Source organism: Pteropus medius, unplaced genomic scaffold (genome assembly GCF_902729225.1).
Source record: "Pteropus medius unplaced genomic scaffold, Ma_sr-lr_union100, whole genome shotgun sequence".
NCBI classification, from domain to species: Eukaryota; Metazoa; Chordata; class Mammalia; order Chiroptera; family Pteropodidae; genus Pteropus; species Pteropus medius.
The window spans coordinates 416,896-435,711 of NW_024351646.1; the positions used below are offsets into that span (position 1 = coordinate 416,896).

The 18,816-nt window shown below is 49.9% G+C and overlaps 3 protein-coding genes, 1 non-coding gene and 1 pseudogene across 9 annotated transcripts in view; 1 reads left to right on the forward strand and 4 right to left on the reverse strand.

The window, feature by feature from the left end:
- Positions 1 to 976: 976 nt before the first annotated feature.
- Positions 977 to 7,482, forward strand: PCSK1N (proprotein convertase subtilisin/kexin type 1 inhibitor). Its single transcript, XM_039843745.1, has 3 exons — positions 977 to 1,175; positions 6,258 to 6,718; positions 7,135 to 7,482. Exons 1-3 carry the CDS (start codon positions 1,062 to 1,064, stop codon positions 7,322 to 7,324), a joined length of 765 nt encoding a protein of 254 aa, XP_039699679.1. The 5' UTR covers positions 977 to 1,061; the 3' UTR covers positions 7,325 to 7,482.
- LOC120587109 (5S ribosomal RNA) lies at positions 2,424 to 2,542 on the reverse strand. The gene has a single exon (XR_005648875.1). It is a non-coding gene; the product is annotated as a 5S ribosomal RNA (ribosomal RNA).
- On the reverse strand, positions 3,796 to 5,129 carry LOC120587088 (tubulin alpha chain-like; annotated as a pseudogene).
- An 882-nt stretch (positions 7,483 to 8,364) lies between the features above and the next one.
- On the reverse strand, positions 8,365 to 12,250 carry ERAS (ES cell expressed Ras). 2 transcript variants are annotated; one of them, XM_039843746.1, is made up of 3 exons: positions 12,165 to 12,250; positions 11,850 to 11,907; positions 8,365 to 9,331 (listed from the first exon to the last, which is right to left on the reverse strand). In XM_039843746.1, the coding sequence occupies exon 3, from the start codon at positions 9,294 to 9,296 to the stop codon at positions 8,601 to 8,603; it is 696 nt and encodes a 231-aa protein (XP_039699680.1). In that variant the 5' UTR covers positions 9,297 to 9,331; positions 11,850 to 11,907; positions 12,165 to 12,250; the 3' UTR covers positions 8,365 to 8,600. The 2 variants fall into 2 exon arrangements, with proteins under 2 accessions (XP_039699680.1, XP_039699681.1); XM_039843747.1 differs by lacking the exons at positions 11,850 to 11,907; positions 12,165 to 12,250 and adding an exon at positions 10,419 to 11,236.
- HDAC6 (histone deacetylase 6) overlaps positions 12,185 to 18,816 on the reverse strand; it is a 19,656-nt gene continuing 13,024 nt past the window's right edge. For 4 of the 5 annotated variants that reach the window (XM_039843737.1, XM_039843742.1, XM_039843740.1 and 1 more), the window contains exons 21-29: positions 18,472 to 18,540; positions 18,166 to 18,358; positions 16,551 to 16,700; positions 15,032 to 15,206; positions 14,469 to 14,920; positions 14,272 to 14,382; positions 13,998 to 14,144; positions 13,772 to 13,900; positions 12,185 to 12,375 (exon numbers count right to left, since the gene is read on the reverse strand). In XM_039843737.1, coding sequence (XP_039699671.1) covers positions 12,214 to 12,375; positions 13,772 to 13,900; positions 13,998 to 14,144; positions 14,272 to 14,382; positions 14,469 to 14,920; positions 15,032 to 15,206; positions 16,551 to 16,700; positions 18,166 to 18,358; positions 18,472 to 18,540 — 1,588 coding nt within the window. In that variant the 3' untranslated portion in view covers positions 12,185 to 12,213. Of the gene's footprint in view, positions 12,376 to 13,126; positions 13,563 to 13,771; positions 13,901 to 13,997; positions 14,145 to 14,271; positions 14,383 to 14,468; positions 14,921 to 15,031; positions 15,207 to 16,550; positions 16,701 to 18,165; positions 18,359 to 18,471; positions 18,541 to 18,816 lie in introns of those variants that run through there. The other variant, XM_039843738.1, reaches the window with a different exon arrangement.

Sequence of the window (18,816 nt, forward strand, 5' to 3'; positions counted from 1 at the left end):
CATCATTTTAATTCCAAACTGAAAATACCTTCATTTTTATGTGATTATAATAGTAATATATACTCATTGCAACATTCTTTTTTCAGACAATAGAGAAAAGTGTAAAGGAGAAAGTGACAAATCATTAGTTATCTCCCCACCCATACATAACTATTAACATTTCCTTCCCAACATTTTTTCCCCCTATGGATACACAAATTTTACCAAAGTTTCGTATCCTTTGATGTGTCATTTTAAGTGGATAAAACCTATCTATGTATCTATAGGAAAACAAGTAGATACAGACAGTAAAATAAAGACAGAGACAGGAGGTTTGTAGAGATAAAAGGAGAGAGTCAGAGGCAGGGAGAGATAGATGGGAGAGAAAGACAGGTATGGGCACAGAAGGACAGAAAGAGAAATATGGAGAGCAATGGAGAGATGAAGATACTAGCAAAGAGACAAGGACAGGATGGAAAAGAGCATTTATTGAGCTCCCACCAAACGTGATTCTTATTAAATCTTCTAAGTCACTCTGAGGGGCAGTTACTGTTAACTCCTTCATGCAGGTGAGGGGTGCTGAGCTTTAGAATGGTAAACTGACCTATCTGTGGTCACATCACCTGGATTGCACCTATGGCTCTGTAAAGGGCCTGGTCCATAGTAGGCGATCTGTAACTGTTTATTCAATAAACAAAGTCACATATCTCCTCCCCAAGGGGAGAGAGGTGGGGACTAGACCCCCAATCTACTCCACTAAGTCAGTTTTTCCTCTCTGTCTACTATAGTGACAGCAAGGTCTGTTGCCCTGGCAACTGCCTTCCAACTACCATGGCAACCACCAGCAGTCTCCAACTCTCCACTTTGCCCCTTGGGCATATCCATGACAACCGTCTGGATGGAGGGGCTGCAGGAGCTCTGAGGCTGCGCGTGCGTCGAGTGGCAAGAGTGGGTGGCAGGGGAGGGCAGGGGCCCCTGGCACGCGCAGCCGCAGAGCACCACAGCCTGGCCTGCTAGCCCGGGCGCTGCGCATTTGCCAGCCAGTCCAGTCCGCCTGTCCGGAGCCCGGCTCGCTGGGCAGTATGGCGGGGTCGCCACTGCTCGGCGGGCCGCGGGCCGGGGGCGTCAGCCTTCTGGTGCTGCTGCTGTTGGGCATACTTCGGCCGCCTCCTGCGCTCTGCGCACGGCCGGTAAAGGTGCGACCCGGGTCGGGCACGGGGTGGAGGGCAGGGAGGGCGGATGGAAGATGCCACCTCAAACTCGTCGGTCCCAGCTCCCGGGACGTGCGGAGACATCAGACAGGGTGGCTTGGTGTCCTGCTGCCAGTCCGCGGCCCAGGCCAAGCTAGGTCTCTGGGTATGCGGGTGGCGGTGTCCTGGGCTCCGCCAGCAGCGGCGCTCTGACCATCCCTCCCCGCCCTGCGATGGTGGCGCTGTCCATGGGACTAGCACGTATTAAGGAAGGGGGTGCGCGCATCGGTGTGTGTGCGCGCGTGATGTGATGACAGGGAGGTGAGGGTGTGGTGTCCTTGTATGTGTCCTTTGATGTGAGTGAATCCGAGCGTTCATACAGAGTTACTGTCGTGGGTCCAGTTGTGCAGTGTGTGTGATGCTGGGGGTGCTTCTGTGTGTCTTTTCTCAGTGACATCGTGCGTATGTTTATGAATCTATGGTGATGGCGTGACGGATGTGTGTGTGTGTGTGTGTGTGTGTGTGTGTGTGATTTCGTTTTGTTTGAAGAGTAGATGCTTTGCATCTGCATGTACATCCCATTTGGTTCTGTTGGACTGGAAGTTAGGATGCTCGTATGTGTGTTCATGATGCTTTTTCTCCCTGTTTCTTTGTGGATCTGTGTCATGTTGGGGAGAGAAGCCATGATGTCTGTGCTGCATTGTGTCATTATGGGTGGTGCATGTCTGGGTAGCTTGGCGATTGTAACTGCATGAACAATTGTGTGTGTGAATGTGTGCAGTTCCTTGAATGTGGATGTGGCAGTGTTGGGTCGCATATGTGACATTTCAAGGGCTGTCAGTCCATGTTAGTGTGTGTGAGGCTGTGTTTGCTGGTGAGTGTGTGATTCCCTGGGGGCTGAGGGGCGGTAGGTGCCAAGGACACTTGGAGCACATCCTCTTCTAACTCTTCAGAGCTGGGAGATTTTAAAATTTATTAAACATTTTATATATATGACATAATACATTTAACATAGATATACAATGTAAGGAATAGTGATACCTATCGCTCAGTTTAAGAAATAGAGCAGGACCAATAGTTAGAAGCCACTAGGTGCCCCTCCTCACGGCCACTCTCCTCCATGATCACTATCCTGTCTTTTCTTTTTCTTTTTTTTAATCTTATTTTTTTTAGATGAGGCAACCCTTGATTGACCTCACAGATTGCAAGGACCTTGTCAGCTTACAATCCCTTGTTTTTTATTTTTATTTTTTACGCCTACAGCACCTGGTCTTCCTAGGTGGTCTCCCATCCAAGTACTAACCAGGCCCAACCCTGCTTAGCTTCCGAGATCAGACGGGATTGGGCTTGTTCAGGGCGGTATGGCCGTAGACACTATTCCATATTTTCTGTCCACTGATCTCTTACTTTTGTTTATAGCTTATGACCTATACAATATTTTGTTTAGTTTTTCCTCATAGAAATGGAATCATACTGAGTGTCTGGCCTCTGGTCGTCACTAGGGGTCACTAGGAAGTCATAAGGTGTCTGTTAGTTTCCGGCAGTCTGTAGAGGAATTCTGCAACCTCCTTTTTTATCTCTCTACATTGGTTGTGAGATTCCTCCACATTGAAGTGTGTGGTTCTAATTAATTTTTTATTGCTGCATAATATTTTATTCTATGAGTATATCATGAGTATATGGGTATATTATGGTTTATGGATGCATTCTCAATATGTCAGTAGACATTTGGGTTATTTCTGGGCTTTTCTGTCTGTTTTTTTCTTCCCTCCACTTTTGTACTATTACAAACAGTGCTGCTGTAATTTTTTCATGAACTTGCATCCAGTAGTATATGTAAAAAAGCTACCCTTGGGTGTAACACCCCAGGAGTGGGTCATAGGAGATATGCATCTTTTTAGACACTGCCAAATTGTTCTCCAAAAGTTATTTTGGCAATTGACTTCCTACCAGCAATGTATGAGAATTTCCATTTTTTCCACATCCTTTTGAACATTGGACATTATTAGACTTTGATTTTGGCTATCTTTTGGAGTATTTTGCATAGAATCTCATTCACATTTTAATTTGCATTTCCCTGATTACTAATGAGGTTCGCTATTTTTCATGTTTAGTAACTAGTTTTGTTTCCTTTTTGTGAAACACTTAATCATGAACTTTGCCTCTTTCCATTGCTTTTTAGACATTCTTTGAATATTAAAGACTAATCCTTAATTGACTATTTGTGTTGTGACATCTTCTCCCACTCTGGTTTACTTTTCATTCTTTTTATGATGTCTTTGGATAAAAAGAAATTCTTAATTTTAATGTAGTCAAATTTATTTGTCTTTTCTTTTCCATTTTATTAAATTTGGATCACTTGTTGTTCCTGCATGATGTACTGAAAAAAAATCCATCCTGTCCCTACTGCTCTGCAGTGCCACCTCTGTCATGTAGCAAATGTCAATATGTATGAATCTATTTCTAAGCTTTGTTCAATCCCGTTATTTCCTGTTCTATATCTAATCTTCTGTTTAACTTGACCATTTAATTTGTTTTTATGACAGGGAATACTTTATTCAAACCTATCAGAGAAATGGACAGGTTGAGTCTATAACAAAGTGTCGTATTTTAAAGCATAGGCCAATACTTGTATATGAAGGTATACACTGCTACATACAAATTAACTGATTGAATTAACTGAGCAACTTTTCAATGTTTAAAACAAAATAAGCTTCCCTGTAAAAGCAGCACCTTTGTGATATTTTAACCTTAGTATTCCTCTCCTTCAACAGAATCCACACCAACCTTTTTATAATCCTCTCAAGGGCAGCCATGTCCTCATGGACTCAGAAAACTTCTCTTTCCTCTATGCCCTCACCCACATACCAGAGAACAAAGGCATACTTGGCATTCATCAGGTCAAATTTGTGGTCCAGATGAGCCCAGGCCTCAGCAATAGCTGTGGTGTTGCTCAGCACGCACACAGCTCATTGTACTTTGGCTGGGTCTCCACCAGGTACCACAGTGGGAGGCTGGTAATTAATGCCAGCTTTGAAGCCAGTGGGGCACCAGTCCACAAACTGGATGCTGTGCTTAGTCTTCATGGTGGCAATGGCAGCATTGACATCTTTGGGAACCACGTCGCCAAGGTACAACAGGCAGCAAGCCCTGTATTTACTATGGCCAGGGCCACATTTCACTATCTGGTTGATTGGTTCAAAGCACGCATTGGTGAGCTCTGCTACAGAAAGCTGTTCATGGTAGGCTTTCTCAGCAGAGATGACAGGGGCATATGTGGCCAGAGGTAATTGGATGTGGGGATAGGGCATCAGATTGGTCTGGAATTCTGTCAGATCAAAATTCAGGGCTCCACCACATCTGAGGGAAGCAGTGATGACAATACAAATTGACCTTTCAACCTCTTCAGGTCAGTATAGATTGGGCACTCAATATCAAGGTTTTTATGACAGATGTTGTAGATGGCCTCATTGTCAACCATGAAGACATAATCAGAGTGCTCCAGAGTGGTGTGGGTGATGAGGATGGAGGATGGAGGGCCCAACTGTGGAAACAGTTGTAGAAACGTGGGGGGCTGAGTAAATAGAGAACTCCAGCTTGAACTTGCCATAATTGACACAGAGACAGATGCTTCATCATCAGTCTGGGGTCAGTGAACTCAGAACCGGTTCCCCCACCAAAGCCATGGAAAACCAAAAAACCCCTAAAGACCTGTGCACTGGTCAGCCAGTTTCTAAATTTGGTCCAAGACAAGGGCAATGATCTCCTTGCCAATGATGCAGTGCCCGCAAACATAGTTATTGGCAGCATCTTCCTTGCCTGTGATGAGCTGCTCAGGGTGGATGTCACTTGGTACGTGGCCATCGGCTGGACGCCATATTCCAGGCAGTAGCATTCCCAGCAGGCATTGCTGGTCTGGATACCAACCTGGCCAAGGTGGATGGAGATGTACCCATGCATGGTTGCTGCTTTGTGGCTGCTGAATGAATGGCTGAGAGAAAGAGGAGAGGTTGTTTCTTTTTATAGCAGAACTCTTAGGTGGTCGATGTAAGAGAACCGTTTAATTTTTAATTTGATTAAAAATGTATATCTAGATGCTCTAGACGTTTCTTTTTCAAATTGTCATTCATGGTCACTATTTTTTTTTGTTTTGTTTTGTTTTGTTTTAGGCGAGGCAACCCTTGGTTGACCTCACAGATGGCAAGGACCTTGTCAGCTTACAATCTCTTATTTTTAATTTTTTACGCCTACAGCACCTGGTCTTCCATCCAAGTACTAACCAGGCCCAACTCTGCTTAGCTTCTGAGATCAGACTGGATCTGGCTTGTTCAGGGTAGCATGGCCATAGACCATTCATGGTCACTTTTATGGTCTCTCATTTCTTCAAACTTATCGAAATTGTTTCAAAACTGTCTGAACTGTAAATTACTCATTGTGTAATTTATTCTACAGATAGACTTGTACACGTGCCAAATAATAGATGAACGTTTTTTATTCCAACATTATGTATAAGAATAGCAAAAATTGGAAACACCTTAAATGTTCTCAATCGAAGACTGGTTAAATAAACTATTGTACAGCTACACAAAAGAGATTCAAATGCAGAAGAAAGATGAAAGAAAGGGAGGGAGGGAGAGCGAGAGAGAGCGAGAGAGAGCGAGAGAGAGAAAGAGAAAGGATGTTTTAAAGAACTGATGTAAATATAGGTTCCAAAAAGCAAGATGCCCAGTCTGCTACATTTTGGGTAAAACAAGTGGACAATAGGAACCTATAAAATCCAAATGCAGGTTCCTATTGTCCGCGACATTAATATAGAAAAATCTATAGCTGTCATCTACCTTCTGCCTAACAAAAAAATTAGTCTCAATGGCAAGAGGGAGGAGAGAGAGGAACCATAAAGTCTTTTGTGGTCTTGGTGTTGAATGTTGAGAGACCTCAGTTGCCTTAGGGGTGTCTGGGTATATCTGAGGGGCCACGGTGCCTTTGGTGGCATCTGGGGATGTTTGAGGCCCATGGAGACCCTCGGCTTGGGTGTCCTTGACATGACGGGCGCTGACGATATCTTTTCCCCATTGCGTCTTCCTGCAGGACCCGCGCGGCCTGGGCGCAGCCTCATTGCCCATGGGCGAAGCTGGAGCTTCCCGCCGCTTTCGGCGGGCAGCGACCCAGGGCGAGACGGCGGGGGCCGTGCAGGAGCTGGCGCGGGCGCTGGCGCACCTGCTGGAGGCTGAACGGCAGGAGCGGGCGCGGGCGGAGGCGCAGGAGGCCGAGGATCAGCAGGCTCGCGTCCTGGCGCAGCTGCTGCGTGCCTGGAGCGCTCCCCGCACCACCGACCCGGCCCTAGGCTTGGAGGACGATCCGGATGCGCCCGCCGCGCAGCTGGCCCGCGCCCTACTCCGAGCCCGCCTCGACCCTGCGGCCCTCGCGGCCCAGCTGGTCCCCGCCTCTGGGCTCCGACCGCGGCCCCCAATCTACGACGACGGCCCTGCGGGTCCGGAGACCGAGGATGCCAGCGACGACACACCGGATGTGGACCCCGAGCTGCTGAGGTAGCCGGCACGGGGTGGGCGGGGGGCAGGCGCTTGCATCCCGGAGTGGTGGTGCAAACACCTGGGTCTGGGTCGTTGGGACTCTAGGAAGGAGTAAGGCCCTGGTCCCAGGGTGCTGGGGCAGAGATGCCTGGATGGGGGAACTGAGGGACGTGCACTCTCGGGCCTGGGGATGAACGACTCCGATGCGCAGTTTCTGTAGGGAAGAGGGGAAGGTGGGGAAGGTATAGTTTCTGGGATGGAAGGTGGGGACATTTTCTCTGAAAGGCAGTGGACTGGGGACGCCGGGGTGGGGCGGAGGCTGGAGCTGGCGTGTCCCCAGTCAGTAGTATGGGGTTGCAGGGCCGTCTGGGTCCTAGGGCCCGGGCATTGACACGCTGAAACATCCTCACTGCATTCACTCTGCTCCCCTGCAGGTACTTGTTGGGGCGGATCCTGGCCGGAAGCGCGGACCCCGAGGCTGTTGCTGCCCCACGCCGCCTCCGCCGCGCTGCCGACCAGGATCTGGGTCCTGAGGTGCCGCCCGAGAGCGTGCTAGGGGCCCTGCTGCGCGTGAAGCGCCTGGAGACTCCCGCGCCTCCGGCGCGCCGCCTCTTGCCGCCCTGAGCACCGCCTGGATCCTGGGCGCCCTTGGGCCCTGGGCTGCCCCTCCCCGGACACTCCGACTGCTTCCCGCCGGTACGTCCCCGCCAGGTGCAGTTTCTGCCCTCGAACTCCAAGATCCCCATCTCTGGCCCCACAATAAATATGATCTTAATCAGTTATGCCTTTGTGTGAGTGGCAGTTTCTAGAGGGCTGATGGGCTCCGTGGCCATGGCCGCCCTTAGACCAGGAAAAGCGCCCCCTAGCCTCACTCCTGCACTTTAGAGACCCCTTCCTTAGTCTGTGCCTCAGTGGCAGTGCCCACCCAGATCCTGTGCCCCATTTCTAGGCCCCATTTCTTGGGTATGGGAAGCCCAGAAGTCTTTGGAGCCACTTTCAGGGTCGGCAGCAGCGTCTTCTAGGGTCCATCTTCCTGAGGACCGAGGGGTGGCTTGTCTACCTGCACTCGGGTGCCTCCTGATGTGGGGAGGGGCTACCTACGGAAGGGAAATTGACTGGGTTGCAAGCCAGTGCTCAACCCTCCCAACCCACTTACATTCTGGCCTGAAACTGAGGGGTACCAGAAATGAGAACCTGGGCCCCAAGGTCCTTAAGAAAATGTTATTTGTCAAGGTTGGAGGATAGGATGTATATTAGTTATGTAGTATAGAGGCCATTGCATCTGTATGCTTACCCAGCCCTGAAGATATTAGGAGTTTATGTGTTGGTAGCTGTTTTGTGGTTGTAGGCTTTGAACTGGTTATTCCCTCTACCCATAGTTATCTGCAAGTTTTTGCTCAAATGTCACCTACTCAGTAAGGCTTTCCTTGACCTACCACCTGTCACATTTTATCCCTTCACCTGCCTTTAATACATAGCCTTATGTCATATGTCCAAGAGCAGAAATTTTTTTAAGTGTTTTGTTTGCCTCTACACCCTTTGTACCTAAAGCAGGGCCTGGCACAAGCAGTTTCCCCATTTCTTGAATGAAATAATTCTCACAATTCAAGTAACATTCTTCCCAGTCTCACTCTCATCCACATAACACTTGGCATGGAGGCAGCTTTGAAACCTGAGAATATCATTTAATTTTGCACAAAATCTTTCAACTTGACAGAATATAACAGTATGCCCCACATTACCAAAAATCCTGTCACCAAATGAAAACCTCCCCAGAAGAGGAGCCTATATCTATCCTCAGTACACCCAGTGTCCCACATAGCTAGTTGCTCAGGGGTCATATGTCAAGGAACCACCACCCTTGGCCTGGGGGAGGGTCCACTTTTCTTGACTAAGACCTTCAGCACAAGGAACAGCCACAACGGCACATGATCTTCCGGTGCCGGGCCTTATTTCTACCTGCCCCTGCCTCCTTTGCCATGGTCTCCCGGAACCTTTGGATTTCAAGGATGAGCAGGGAAAAGGCCTCCTCTACGCCTTGACGTGTCTTGGCTGAGGTCTCCACGAAGGGGGCCCCCCAGCTCTTTGCAAGGGCTATAGCCGTGGCACGAATATCTCCGGTGGTATTCGCAAGGTCGCACTTGTTGCCCACAAGGACAAGGGGCCGGGTGTAGTGAGGGCCCCAGGTGGCTCGCATCTGCTGCAGCTGGGTTAGAGATGAGGGGTCATCGAGGGCGAAGACACCCAGCACACCATCCCCAATAGCCACGCACTGGTCACGCAGGCCCTTGTGAATGGCCTGCCCTGCCGTATCCAGCACATTCAGAATGCAGCCCTCTTGGCCCAGGGCCACCTCCTTCCAGTAGGAATCCTGGATCGTGGGGTCATGATCTTCTACAAAGCACTGGTGGTTCAGCTGGATGGTCAACGCACTCTTGCCCACACCACTTGCACCCACCACCACCGCCTTGTACTCGGGCAGCTTCTTGCGAACATTCTCAGAGGGTGCTGGAGCACTGTGGCTCTCTTCCTGGGTGTTAAGGCTCCCGGTGCTCAGGCTCAGATCTAGCATGCTAGGCTTTTTTGGTAGCGCCATGCCCAGGGAAGAGATGTGCACAGCAGATCCTGCAACTTGGAAGAGAAGGAAGACAACAGTGTTGCGGGGCGGGAGAGTAGGTTAGGCAAGGAGACCATTTGGGGGCAAGGGACAGCTGGTATCATTGAATCAACATTTACTGAATGCCTAGTGTGTGCTAATCACCTTCTAATATGCTGTATATATTACCTATGTTGTTTATTCTCCCTTTCCCTTCTGTGACATAAACTCTGTGAAGGCAGGGATTTTTAAAAACAGCTTAATTGATATATAATTTATACACCATAAAGTTAACCTAGTTAAACTGTAAAATTCAATGAATTCTAGTTTTTTCATGGAGTTGTGCAATCATCATCATACTCTAATTTTAGAACATTTTCATCACTCCAAAAAGGAACCCTCTGCTCATTAGCAGTCCTGCCCCATTTCAGAGGGAGGGCAAGGATTTTGTCGGTTTTGATTTTAAATTTGAACAGTTGAACCCCAGCCCAGCATAATGCCTGTAATATAGCATGTGAGGAGTAAAATTCCTGTCCCCAGGGAGTTTTTATGTTCTAAAAGGTTGTGACAACGAACCAAATAAATAAGCAAATTATGAGGTACGTTAGCCATGATCTAGATATTCAACATATTGCTACTGTGTGGGAAGGCGGGGGTGGGGGAAGAATAGATAACAAACCCCAACCCTCAAAAATATGACAATCTAGTCAGGAAGACAGACAACAAAGATATTCCAGCAACAGGTGATGATTAGCATGCAGAAGGTGCTTGGTTAATATTAGCATTTTTATTATAATTTTTCATTCATTACTTCAAGAAGCTTCTGGCATGCCAGACATTGTAATGGGTGTGTGTGGAGAGGGGAGGTTGGGGGATGTGAGAGGTGTGGGGGTGGGGACCTGGCAGTGAACAAAATAAAGTTTCTGTCCTTGGGAGGATTAGATTCTGAAAGTGAGGAAGAGACAATAAACAAGATAAGCAAGTAAATTACCAAGCAATTAGAAAAGGATAGGCACACAGCAGGCGCTCAATTAGTGTTAGCAGCTATTAATAGAAAATCACCCGTTAACTCATTCAATACACATCCTGGTCTTATTCAATGTGTGGCCCCAGGAAATGCACCTTAATGCCTGCTACCAGTCTCTCTGAAACCTGGGAGCAGTGGCGGCTTGGGAGTAGATGGGGGTTTCATGTGTCCGTGGGGGTTTCTGTTGAGTTTGGGAGCTGGAGGTCAGGGTAGGGAAGCAAGGGGATCCAGCCATGGGATCCTCGGCCCGGAGAGATCCCTGAAACTAGTTATTGGATGTGCTCATCCAGAAAGAAGGGGGCCGTGATGAGGAAAGAGGTAAACAGAGGACAGAGTTCTGGGAGGGGGGCAGGAAGAGGGAGAAGATCTAGCTGTGAGGACTGAGAGGAGGGGACGAGGGCGGAAGCAATGAAGAGGGCACTGTAGTAGACCAGGTTGGAGATGACGGTGGGTGTGGAGAGGAGAGGTCCGATTCTGGTATATTCTGAAGGTGGAATTAACTAGCAGGATTTGCTGAGAGATTAAGAGGCAGGAGAGGGGGTCAAAGATGACTCCTCAGTTTGGGCCTGGGCAGATGGAAATCTAAGAGTGGGGACATGTGAGATGGGCTCTTCCCTCTTGGTGAAAGTCGCCATGACTGTGACTATGATCCTAAAAGCAGTAGGTATTATTTACTGAGAGCTTAGCTTGTGCTAGGTGACCCGCCTGCCATGACCACACTTAGTGCTCCTGACACCCCGGTGAGGCTTGGGCTATCATCACTGTGGCCTCTCTATTAATGAGGAACAGTAAGGCGCAGAGAAGTGAAGGGACGGCGGTGACTGGCCCGAGGTCCCACAGCCCATCAGAGATCAACAGAAGTCTCACCCTTCACAATAATACAGAACCACTGGCGGTGGAAAGTGCTATTGGAGTGTCACAGCGGCCCTGACACTGCGGGACTTCTCCCCTCACTCCACGCACCCCCCACCACACCATCCCGCCGCCCCGAACCAAGTCCAGGTGTCCCTTGTGTTCCCCCACTGATCTTGGGATGAGCTGGGGCAGGATTAAGGGAGAAAGTGGGGGTGGGGGACCACTAATGCAGTTCCTACAATCCCCCTTTCAGGGCTAGCTCGGGACAACCTCACCAGGTCACACTTCCCATGACTAAGCTAGGTATGGTGGAAAGACTGGGGTGGGGTGGAGTGACCCCCCAAGTTTCACTCTAAAATCCTGACCCTGTGCTCAGTCTGGACCGTATTGGCCAGTTTTTCTTTAGGGGGAACAGGGTGGTGGGGAAGGGACCTCTCTCCCGCCCTGAGGCTCAGTCACAGCACCGCTTCCCGCCCGGCGCGGCCCCTGGCCCAGCTTGGCCTCCACAAAGCCGACCGCCAGAGGGGCTGGGAGATGGAGGCTGGCTCCCGAGGAGGGGCAGTGGAAGGGGAAGGATACCTGCAAACACCACCTCAGTCGCGCCCCCAAAGCCCTAGGTGGAAAGCCCTCCCAGGTTGGGGCTAGGCTGGGGGCCCAGCCAGCCGGCTCACCTTAGTGCTGAGAGAAGCGGTAGTGCTCGGACCCGAACCCGCTGCAGCTCTGACAGGACTGACAGGGAAGGAGGTGTTGCACCAGCCCCAGAGCTGGGGGGGATGGGGTGGGGGCGGGGGTACGCATGCGCGGCCCGCCCTCAGGCCCCTCCACAGGCGCAACCCCTCCCCTCACCTTCCCCCTCCCCGCCCTGGGGTGAGCGCGGGTCTTGGCCCCGCCTGCAGGTGAGCACCTAGGAGGTCCGCTTGGAGTGTGCTGCTGGCGGCGGCCAGACCTCCCTGCAAGCCCCGTGTCCTGCTGCACCTGGCCCTTACCTTGCCTCCAACTGGGTTGCGGCTTTGGGTTTTTAGTGTGTGTATGGTGTCAGATTTTTGACCTGAGTGGCCAGACTTTGGAAAATGTTTTGCGAGTGCCTTTTTGAGGCCATGGAGCCTGCGCTACCTCAAGCAGGCTTTTTGGTGTCTTGGAAGTGAGTAGTGTCTGTTCCTGGAGGGAAAGAGGTGCTGGAGAGGGTTGTGTCCATTCCTGGAGGGAAAAAGTTATGGTTATTCCGTCTGGGCAGAAAGAACCCAGTTTGAAGTGGATATATGTCAAGGCTAAAACATTTCCCAGACTCCCTTGCAGCTATGAGTCATGTGACAGTTCTGACCAATGAGATGTAAGCAGGGGATATTGGGTGGGGCATCCAGAATGCTCCCTAAAAGGAAGATGGGCTGAGATGGCCACAACCCTCAAGGAGAAGGGTCTCCTTGACTGGATGGGGCTCTGGTAGTCATCTATAGGTCATAATGTGGCCATGAAGAAAAGCCAGGAAACTCCCAAATTAATTCTCACTATGTGAGAGAAATAAAACCCCTAAATCATCCTCCAATTCTCCACTCCTAGTCACTGCTTTCCCCAGGAAGCTACCCATGACTATCAAATCTAAGTATGTTAAACCTGGACACAGACACAGACACACACACAGACACACAGACACACAGACACACAAAATCAGGACAAAAAGATAAATGGGGAGACTGAGGCCTGGTGAGGACAATTCCTGATAGTTTTCTTGCCTTCTCAGCCCAAGGTGTAGCTGGGACTGGCTGTAAGGCTCCTCTTTCTAAGGCAGGCACTCATTTTTCACAGATTCCACCGTTTAATCTACAGTGGAACCAGTCAAGCTGCTTGTTCCATTTCCAGTCAGTTTTTTGGGCACTGGCTGGTCAGGGGGACTGATCAGCCATATTGGCCAGGAGTGTTTTCTCTACCCACTCAAGGTTAAAAGACTTTCTCCAGGTTTTGTAATAGTTTGTACTTTATTACATATGTAACCCTGCCATACCTGCCAGTTGATCCCCCCTCCCTCCACAGTATCACCTTCTTGATATCAGCCCCTCTCTTGGGGCCACTGAGCTGGTTCCGCTTTCCTTCTAGGGCAGAGTAGATAGAGTCCCTAGAGCAGGCAGTGGGCAGGGGCAGATCAACAAGTCACCATCACAGTCCTCTTACAGGTATTTAGTTAAATCATATCCATTAGTGAGTTGTAAAGGGTTTTCAGAATGCGATAGAGGCTGCCCCTCATCCAAGGTACAGGTTGGAATGAACTAAGGCTGGTCTATCTTGGGTCTCAAGATGAGAGGAGGAGCATGTTCTGGGAGTTAGTGTGAGTGGGGCATGTCCTCCCCAAACTTGTTTTGGTGGGCGACGTTCTTCACATCTAGGAGAGCCTGAGGAGGAGGAGGCAAGATACAGTAGGTAAGAGAGAGTGAGGACCTCCTCTACCTCAGCCAGTAGGCTGCCCCTACTCCGGCCCTCAACCATCCTGTCTCTTGGACTATCCCACATGCAGAAGGGCCTCCATTCTCCCCTTATCCAATCACAGAAGTATGTGGGAGGAGTGAGTATGAGCACATTAGAGGGTCTGCCTAGGGCCTACCTGATGGTGGACATAGGCCTGACATTGGTAACACCAGGTAGAAAGGTCGACGTAGCTGAGGACCATTGGGTGTCCTGAGACTTTGTAGTGCTGTAGCATATGGGCACTGATGTAACGACCACAGTAGACCTGAGGTTGGAGAGTGAGTATCAGGGCAGGGATCAGCACTCACCTGTGGTTTGTTCCGGGGTCAACTTCTGCCCCATCCCCTTCCTCTGTTGCATACCTCATAGCAAGACAGACACACCCAGTTCTCCTGGAGTGCTCCACAGTCCTGGCAAGGCTGGGTCACGTCCAGGCCTGCTTCAGGAATGGGGCATACTGCCACCAAATGGGGACACCAAGGCAGTGGTGTCACAGCATAAAACATGACCTGGGTGGGTGAAACTGAGTAAGCTAGGGACTTATCTATCCATTATATGCTCCTACAACACATGCTACCTGGAAGAACAAATGGGCAAGAGAAGAAAGCCATAGTCCCATCCACTCCCTGAGCTCACCTGGTCAGTGTTCCCAAAGGCCTGCATCAGCACTGAATTATCCACGTCCTGACCTCCAGCTGCTTCTCCAAGTAGCCTCTCCTCTTCTGGGATCTGAGACTCTGGGGCCTCCTGGACACACAGAGGCAAGAGATGTATCCGAGAGGCCTGATTCTTGCCCTCTCTTCCTACTATGTGGGTGTGCTGGTGGGTCTTACCTGAGCCTTGTTGTCTAGTTCCAAGGTCCTGAGATTCCCAGTCAGCTTACTTAGGGATATCTGGGCTGTGGCTCCTTGCACAGGTGAGGCTGGAGGGGTTTGGATCAGCTTGGCAATTTCCACAGCCTCCTCTGAGGTGGTCTGGCCCAGCGTGGCTGCCTCTGAGGTGGTCTGGTCTGGCGTGGCTGCCTCTGAGGTGGTCTTGTCCAGCATGGGTTCCCCCTTGGCTGCCTCTGAGGGCTGGTCCTGAGTGTGCTCTACCACATCCGTCTGTGACTTAGTCTGGGCTGGAGTAGACTCTTGAACAGATGATGCTGAGGTGTCCTTTTCTGTGCTTGCATCCAGAATGTTCCCTTCTAGTGTGGTCAGCTTCTCAGCTGACTCAGGATTTGCTGGTTGGGGTGCCTCCTTGATCAACTTAGAACTGGAGGGTCCCTCCTTGTCTTCGAATTCTGGAACCATGGGAGGGAGATCCTTGAGTGTGGGTGCTAACTCCTCTCCTGCCTCTAATCCCCACCCTCCCCTGAGCCCCCCATTGCCCCCAATTCACCACACCCACTCACTTGTGACCCGTAAGCTGCGCCAGTATTTGCGATGGATTTGGATGGTCTTAGCAATCGAGGCCAGGGCCCCGGATAGTGGGGGCCGTGGCAGGGTCAGCAGGGGTGGCGGGTCCCCAAGGAGGGTACGGGTGCAGGCAGCCATGGACTCTGAGATGGATGTCAGGTTATAGCCACCCTTTTTAAGGAAAAAGAGGAGGTGTGTCCTCAGGGAATTTGGGAAGCAAGATATCTTGCCTCCTAATCCTACTTTGGGGCCCTGCAAGTCTAGAGGGTGGGGACTGGGGACAAGTGAGTAGAACCCACATCTGTCAGATGGGGCAGCACCCATTGTGTGAAGCGGTTGTTGAGGAGGACAAATTGTGATGTAAAGTGCAAGATAATAATAACCACAATAACAATACTGATAGTAACAGTAATAGCTGTTGTTCATTAAGTGCTTGCTGCATGCTAGGCCTATTCTAAGGACCTTATGCATATTAATTCATTTAATCCTCAAACCACACGTGCTCAATCTGTACAGGAACCTGTATTCACAGTATGAGAACCCCTGGCTGCACCCACACAAAAACACCTGCCCCAATTTGATACAGAAACTGGTTTTTCTCTCTACATGAACCTCTGTCCTGACCTGGTATGAGAACCTCCTTTTCTCACACTCTATAGGAACTCCAGTCTCTGCTCTTTTTACAGATAAAGAAACTGAGGCTCAGAGTGGTTAAATGACTTGTCTGGGGTCATAAGAGCTGGGAAGAGGCAGCGCTGGGCTTGGAACCTGGGCTATCTGATGAAAGAGTCCATGTTCTTAACCACCACCCTGCCCTGCCACAAGCAGTCTGGGCACATTGTGGGACTTTTTACCAGCCAATTAATATCTCTATGACTTACTGTCTTCATCTGTAAGGTAGTGAAAATTAGCGCATAAGATTGCTGAGAGGGTTAAATTCGTGGATGAAGAATGCATAATAGTAATAAGCTACAGCACTTCTACAGCACTCTTCCATGACCCATCTTACAGATGAGGAAACTGAGGCCCGGGGGCAGGGGCACAGAGTAATTTACAAAAGGTCAGTGAATTTATTTTGTCTTGGGAACTTGTTAGAGGCAGATCATGTAGTGGTAAAAAGCATAGACTCTGGAGCCAGGCTGCCTGAATGCAAGCCCTGGCACTGCTATTATTAAATGTGTGGCCTTGGCCTAGTCACTACACCTCTCTGTACCTCAGTTTCCCTGATCTTGAGAGAGGAAAATTATGAGGTCAGCAGACCCCACCTCAGAAGGATGCTTTGTCAATGAATTAATAATACATATAAAGTGTCAAGAAGAGTGTCTTACACATGAGCACTCAATGAAAGTTGTTAATGCTGTTATTAATGCCCAGTATGTGTCAACAATCCCAGGTGGGACACTCAAAGGAGATTTTAGAAAATTGCCCTGAGTGTTGCAGCCAGCCAGCAGAAAGGGTAGGACACCAAGTCTTCCAAACCACCCCCACCACGGGAAGAGGGACTGAGAGAGTTACCTCTAGGATTAGGATAATGCGGCCACTGGCAAGGCCCATCAGCAGGTGGGTGAGATGGGCATAGCCCTCAGGTGATACCTGGCAGCCCCCCAACGGGTCCCCCCGTGCTGCATCAAAGCCAGCTGAGACTAGCACCAGTTCTGGGTTAAACTGAGGCAGAGAAATAAGAAATGCATGGACATGAGGGGCTTGGGTAGGCAGTAAGTGAGGTAGACCTAGAGACATTGAAATAAGGACAAAGGAAGACATGAAGATGCAAGTCAGAGAGATGCAGACATGACACCTGAAGGCTGGGAGACACAGACCAGAGCCCTGAAACTACAAAGGGGCTGATGTGTAGACACAAGACAGAGAGACATGGAGAAAGATCCACAGAGACATGGATACATCACACACAGACTTAGAGACATGAGACACTAGAAACTGATGGACGGGTACATGAGGTAGAGTCCTGAGATATGGAGATTCAGCTGTTAAGAGACAGTGACATGAGACACAGAGAGACAGAGATATGTCCTCACACACATGCCTGAGGGTGAGATCAAGAGACACACATTCCCCTTCCTGGGTCAATCATGGGACACACATGTACAAGACACATGGTTTTACACACATAGTGCCAAAGAGAAGTGCATATATGCTTCTATCATAAAAAAATGACAATGCAAGTACCACACACGGAAGATGGTCACATATAGTCATACATACCCACAATCAGTCCCATAAAGACCAGACATACATTGTAGAAGTCATACACATACAGCTTCTCACAGAGGGGACAGTAATCCATAGTCACCCCTGCACAGACACAATCATACACATACCATCACCACAGTCACAAAAGCCACACAACACTGTTGTGCCCACAGGAGGTGGTTACTTACACACAGTCACACACATGATTTCAGTTACACACACACAGAAGGTAGTCACAACCACAGTGCATCGTCAGACACACATGCATGTCTGCAGAGGTCACAGAGATGGCGCTTTATCTGCACTTGGAGTTAGCCACACATATACAATCTGCCACAGACATACAGTTTACACATGGAGAATGCAGTTACCTACGGCCACTCATGCAGTCAGGCAAATGTATATATGCCACCCCCATTCAGAAAGACACACACAAACAGCCACAGCAGACAGAGATGAGTGTGACACAGCCTCCCAAATACAGAAAGTCACACGTTGGCTATCAGAGAGAGCACCTGTCACACAGAGAAATGGTAGTAGAAATGGTAGAAATAGCCACGTGTACAGAGTTTAACACATATACTCAAATCCCTCCCCCACTTGCACATGCAGTTCCACAGAGACGGCAGTCACACAGGGCTACCGTCACACACAGATAGGCACTGGTGATGGTGTACACTCAGGACATGTACACAGCCAGGCATACACAGACCACCCCTGCACACCCAGAAGTTCCTCACAGTTGCAGAGAAGGCAGTCACATATAGCCACTGTGCGCAGTCAGACATATGCAAAAGCCATCACGGAATCACCCCACACTGTCCCCATGACTGTCTCACAGGATCAGTCACTCAGAAGTCAGACACATGCGTACCTGCTTCCACGCACACAGTTGTGTCACATACATCCTAAAGCATACCTCGTAGGCAATGGGAAGCACCACACGATGCCAAGCAGCCAGGTACTCAGCGTCACCCATGCGGGGCCCATTCCAGGCCACATTGACAGTGAAGCCCATGCCCGCGGCCCAGCCCACCTGGTTGCTGGCACCCTCATCCCCCATGGGAAAGAAGGTGCCATGATCATAGCGGTGCAGGGAAATGTAGAGTATGCTGCCAGAGACAGGGTGGGAAGGAGGGCCATGGCTGTTTAGCAGCCTGGCACCTCTGAGGCGTGGCCCGCCCACCTCCCTGGCCACACCTCAACCCCTGCTTCAGCCCCTCACCTGGGATCCTCCTCAAATATATGCTGAGTTCCATTACCGTGATGGACGTCCCAATCCACGATCAAAATCCTGAGGAGGGACAGCTTCTTAGTTACCTAGGACATTCAGCCCCTGAGAGAGGACAGGGACTAGACCCCTGGGGTATATCTGCAGGGACATTTATTGTGGATGGCAGGATCCTGGGTCCCTAAGGAAAGCGCTTGTGGGTCCTATCACAGAAAAGATGACAGGACAGCTGAGCCTGGGTCCTGAACAAGTGCTCAGGGCCAGACTCTGGGCCCTGTGTGAGTAAGGACTCTCTGGGTTCTGTTGGGATAGTTATCAGGGGCCAGAAATGCTATGGGG

Excerpts from the sequence above, each read along its gene's own strand:
- PCSK1N (XM_039843745.1), top strand. The coding sequence starts at position 1,062 with ATGGCGGGGTCGCCACTGCTCGGCGGGCCGCGGGCCGGGGGCGTCAGC. Across the intron at positions 1,176-6,257 it reads TCTGCGCACGGCCGGTAAAG|GACCCGCGCGGCCTGGGCGC; the intron begins GTGCGACCCGGG and ends GTCTTCCTGCAG. Across the intron at positions 6,719-7,134 it reads GTGGACCCCGAGCTGCTGAG|GTACTTGTTGGGGCGGATCC; the intron begins GTAGCCGGCACG and ends GCTCCCCTGCAG.
- ERAS (XM_039843746.1), bottom strand. The coding sequence starts at position 9,296 with ATGGCGCTACCAAAAAAGCCTAGCATGCTAGATCTGAGCCTGAGCACC.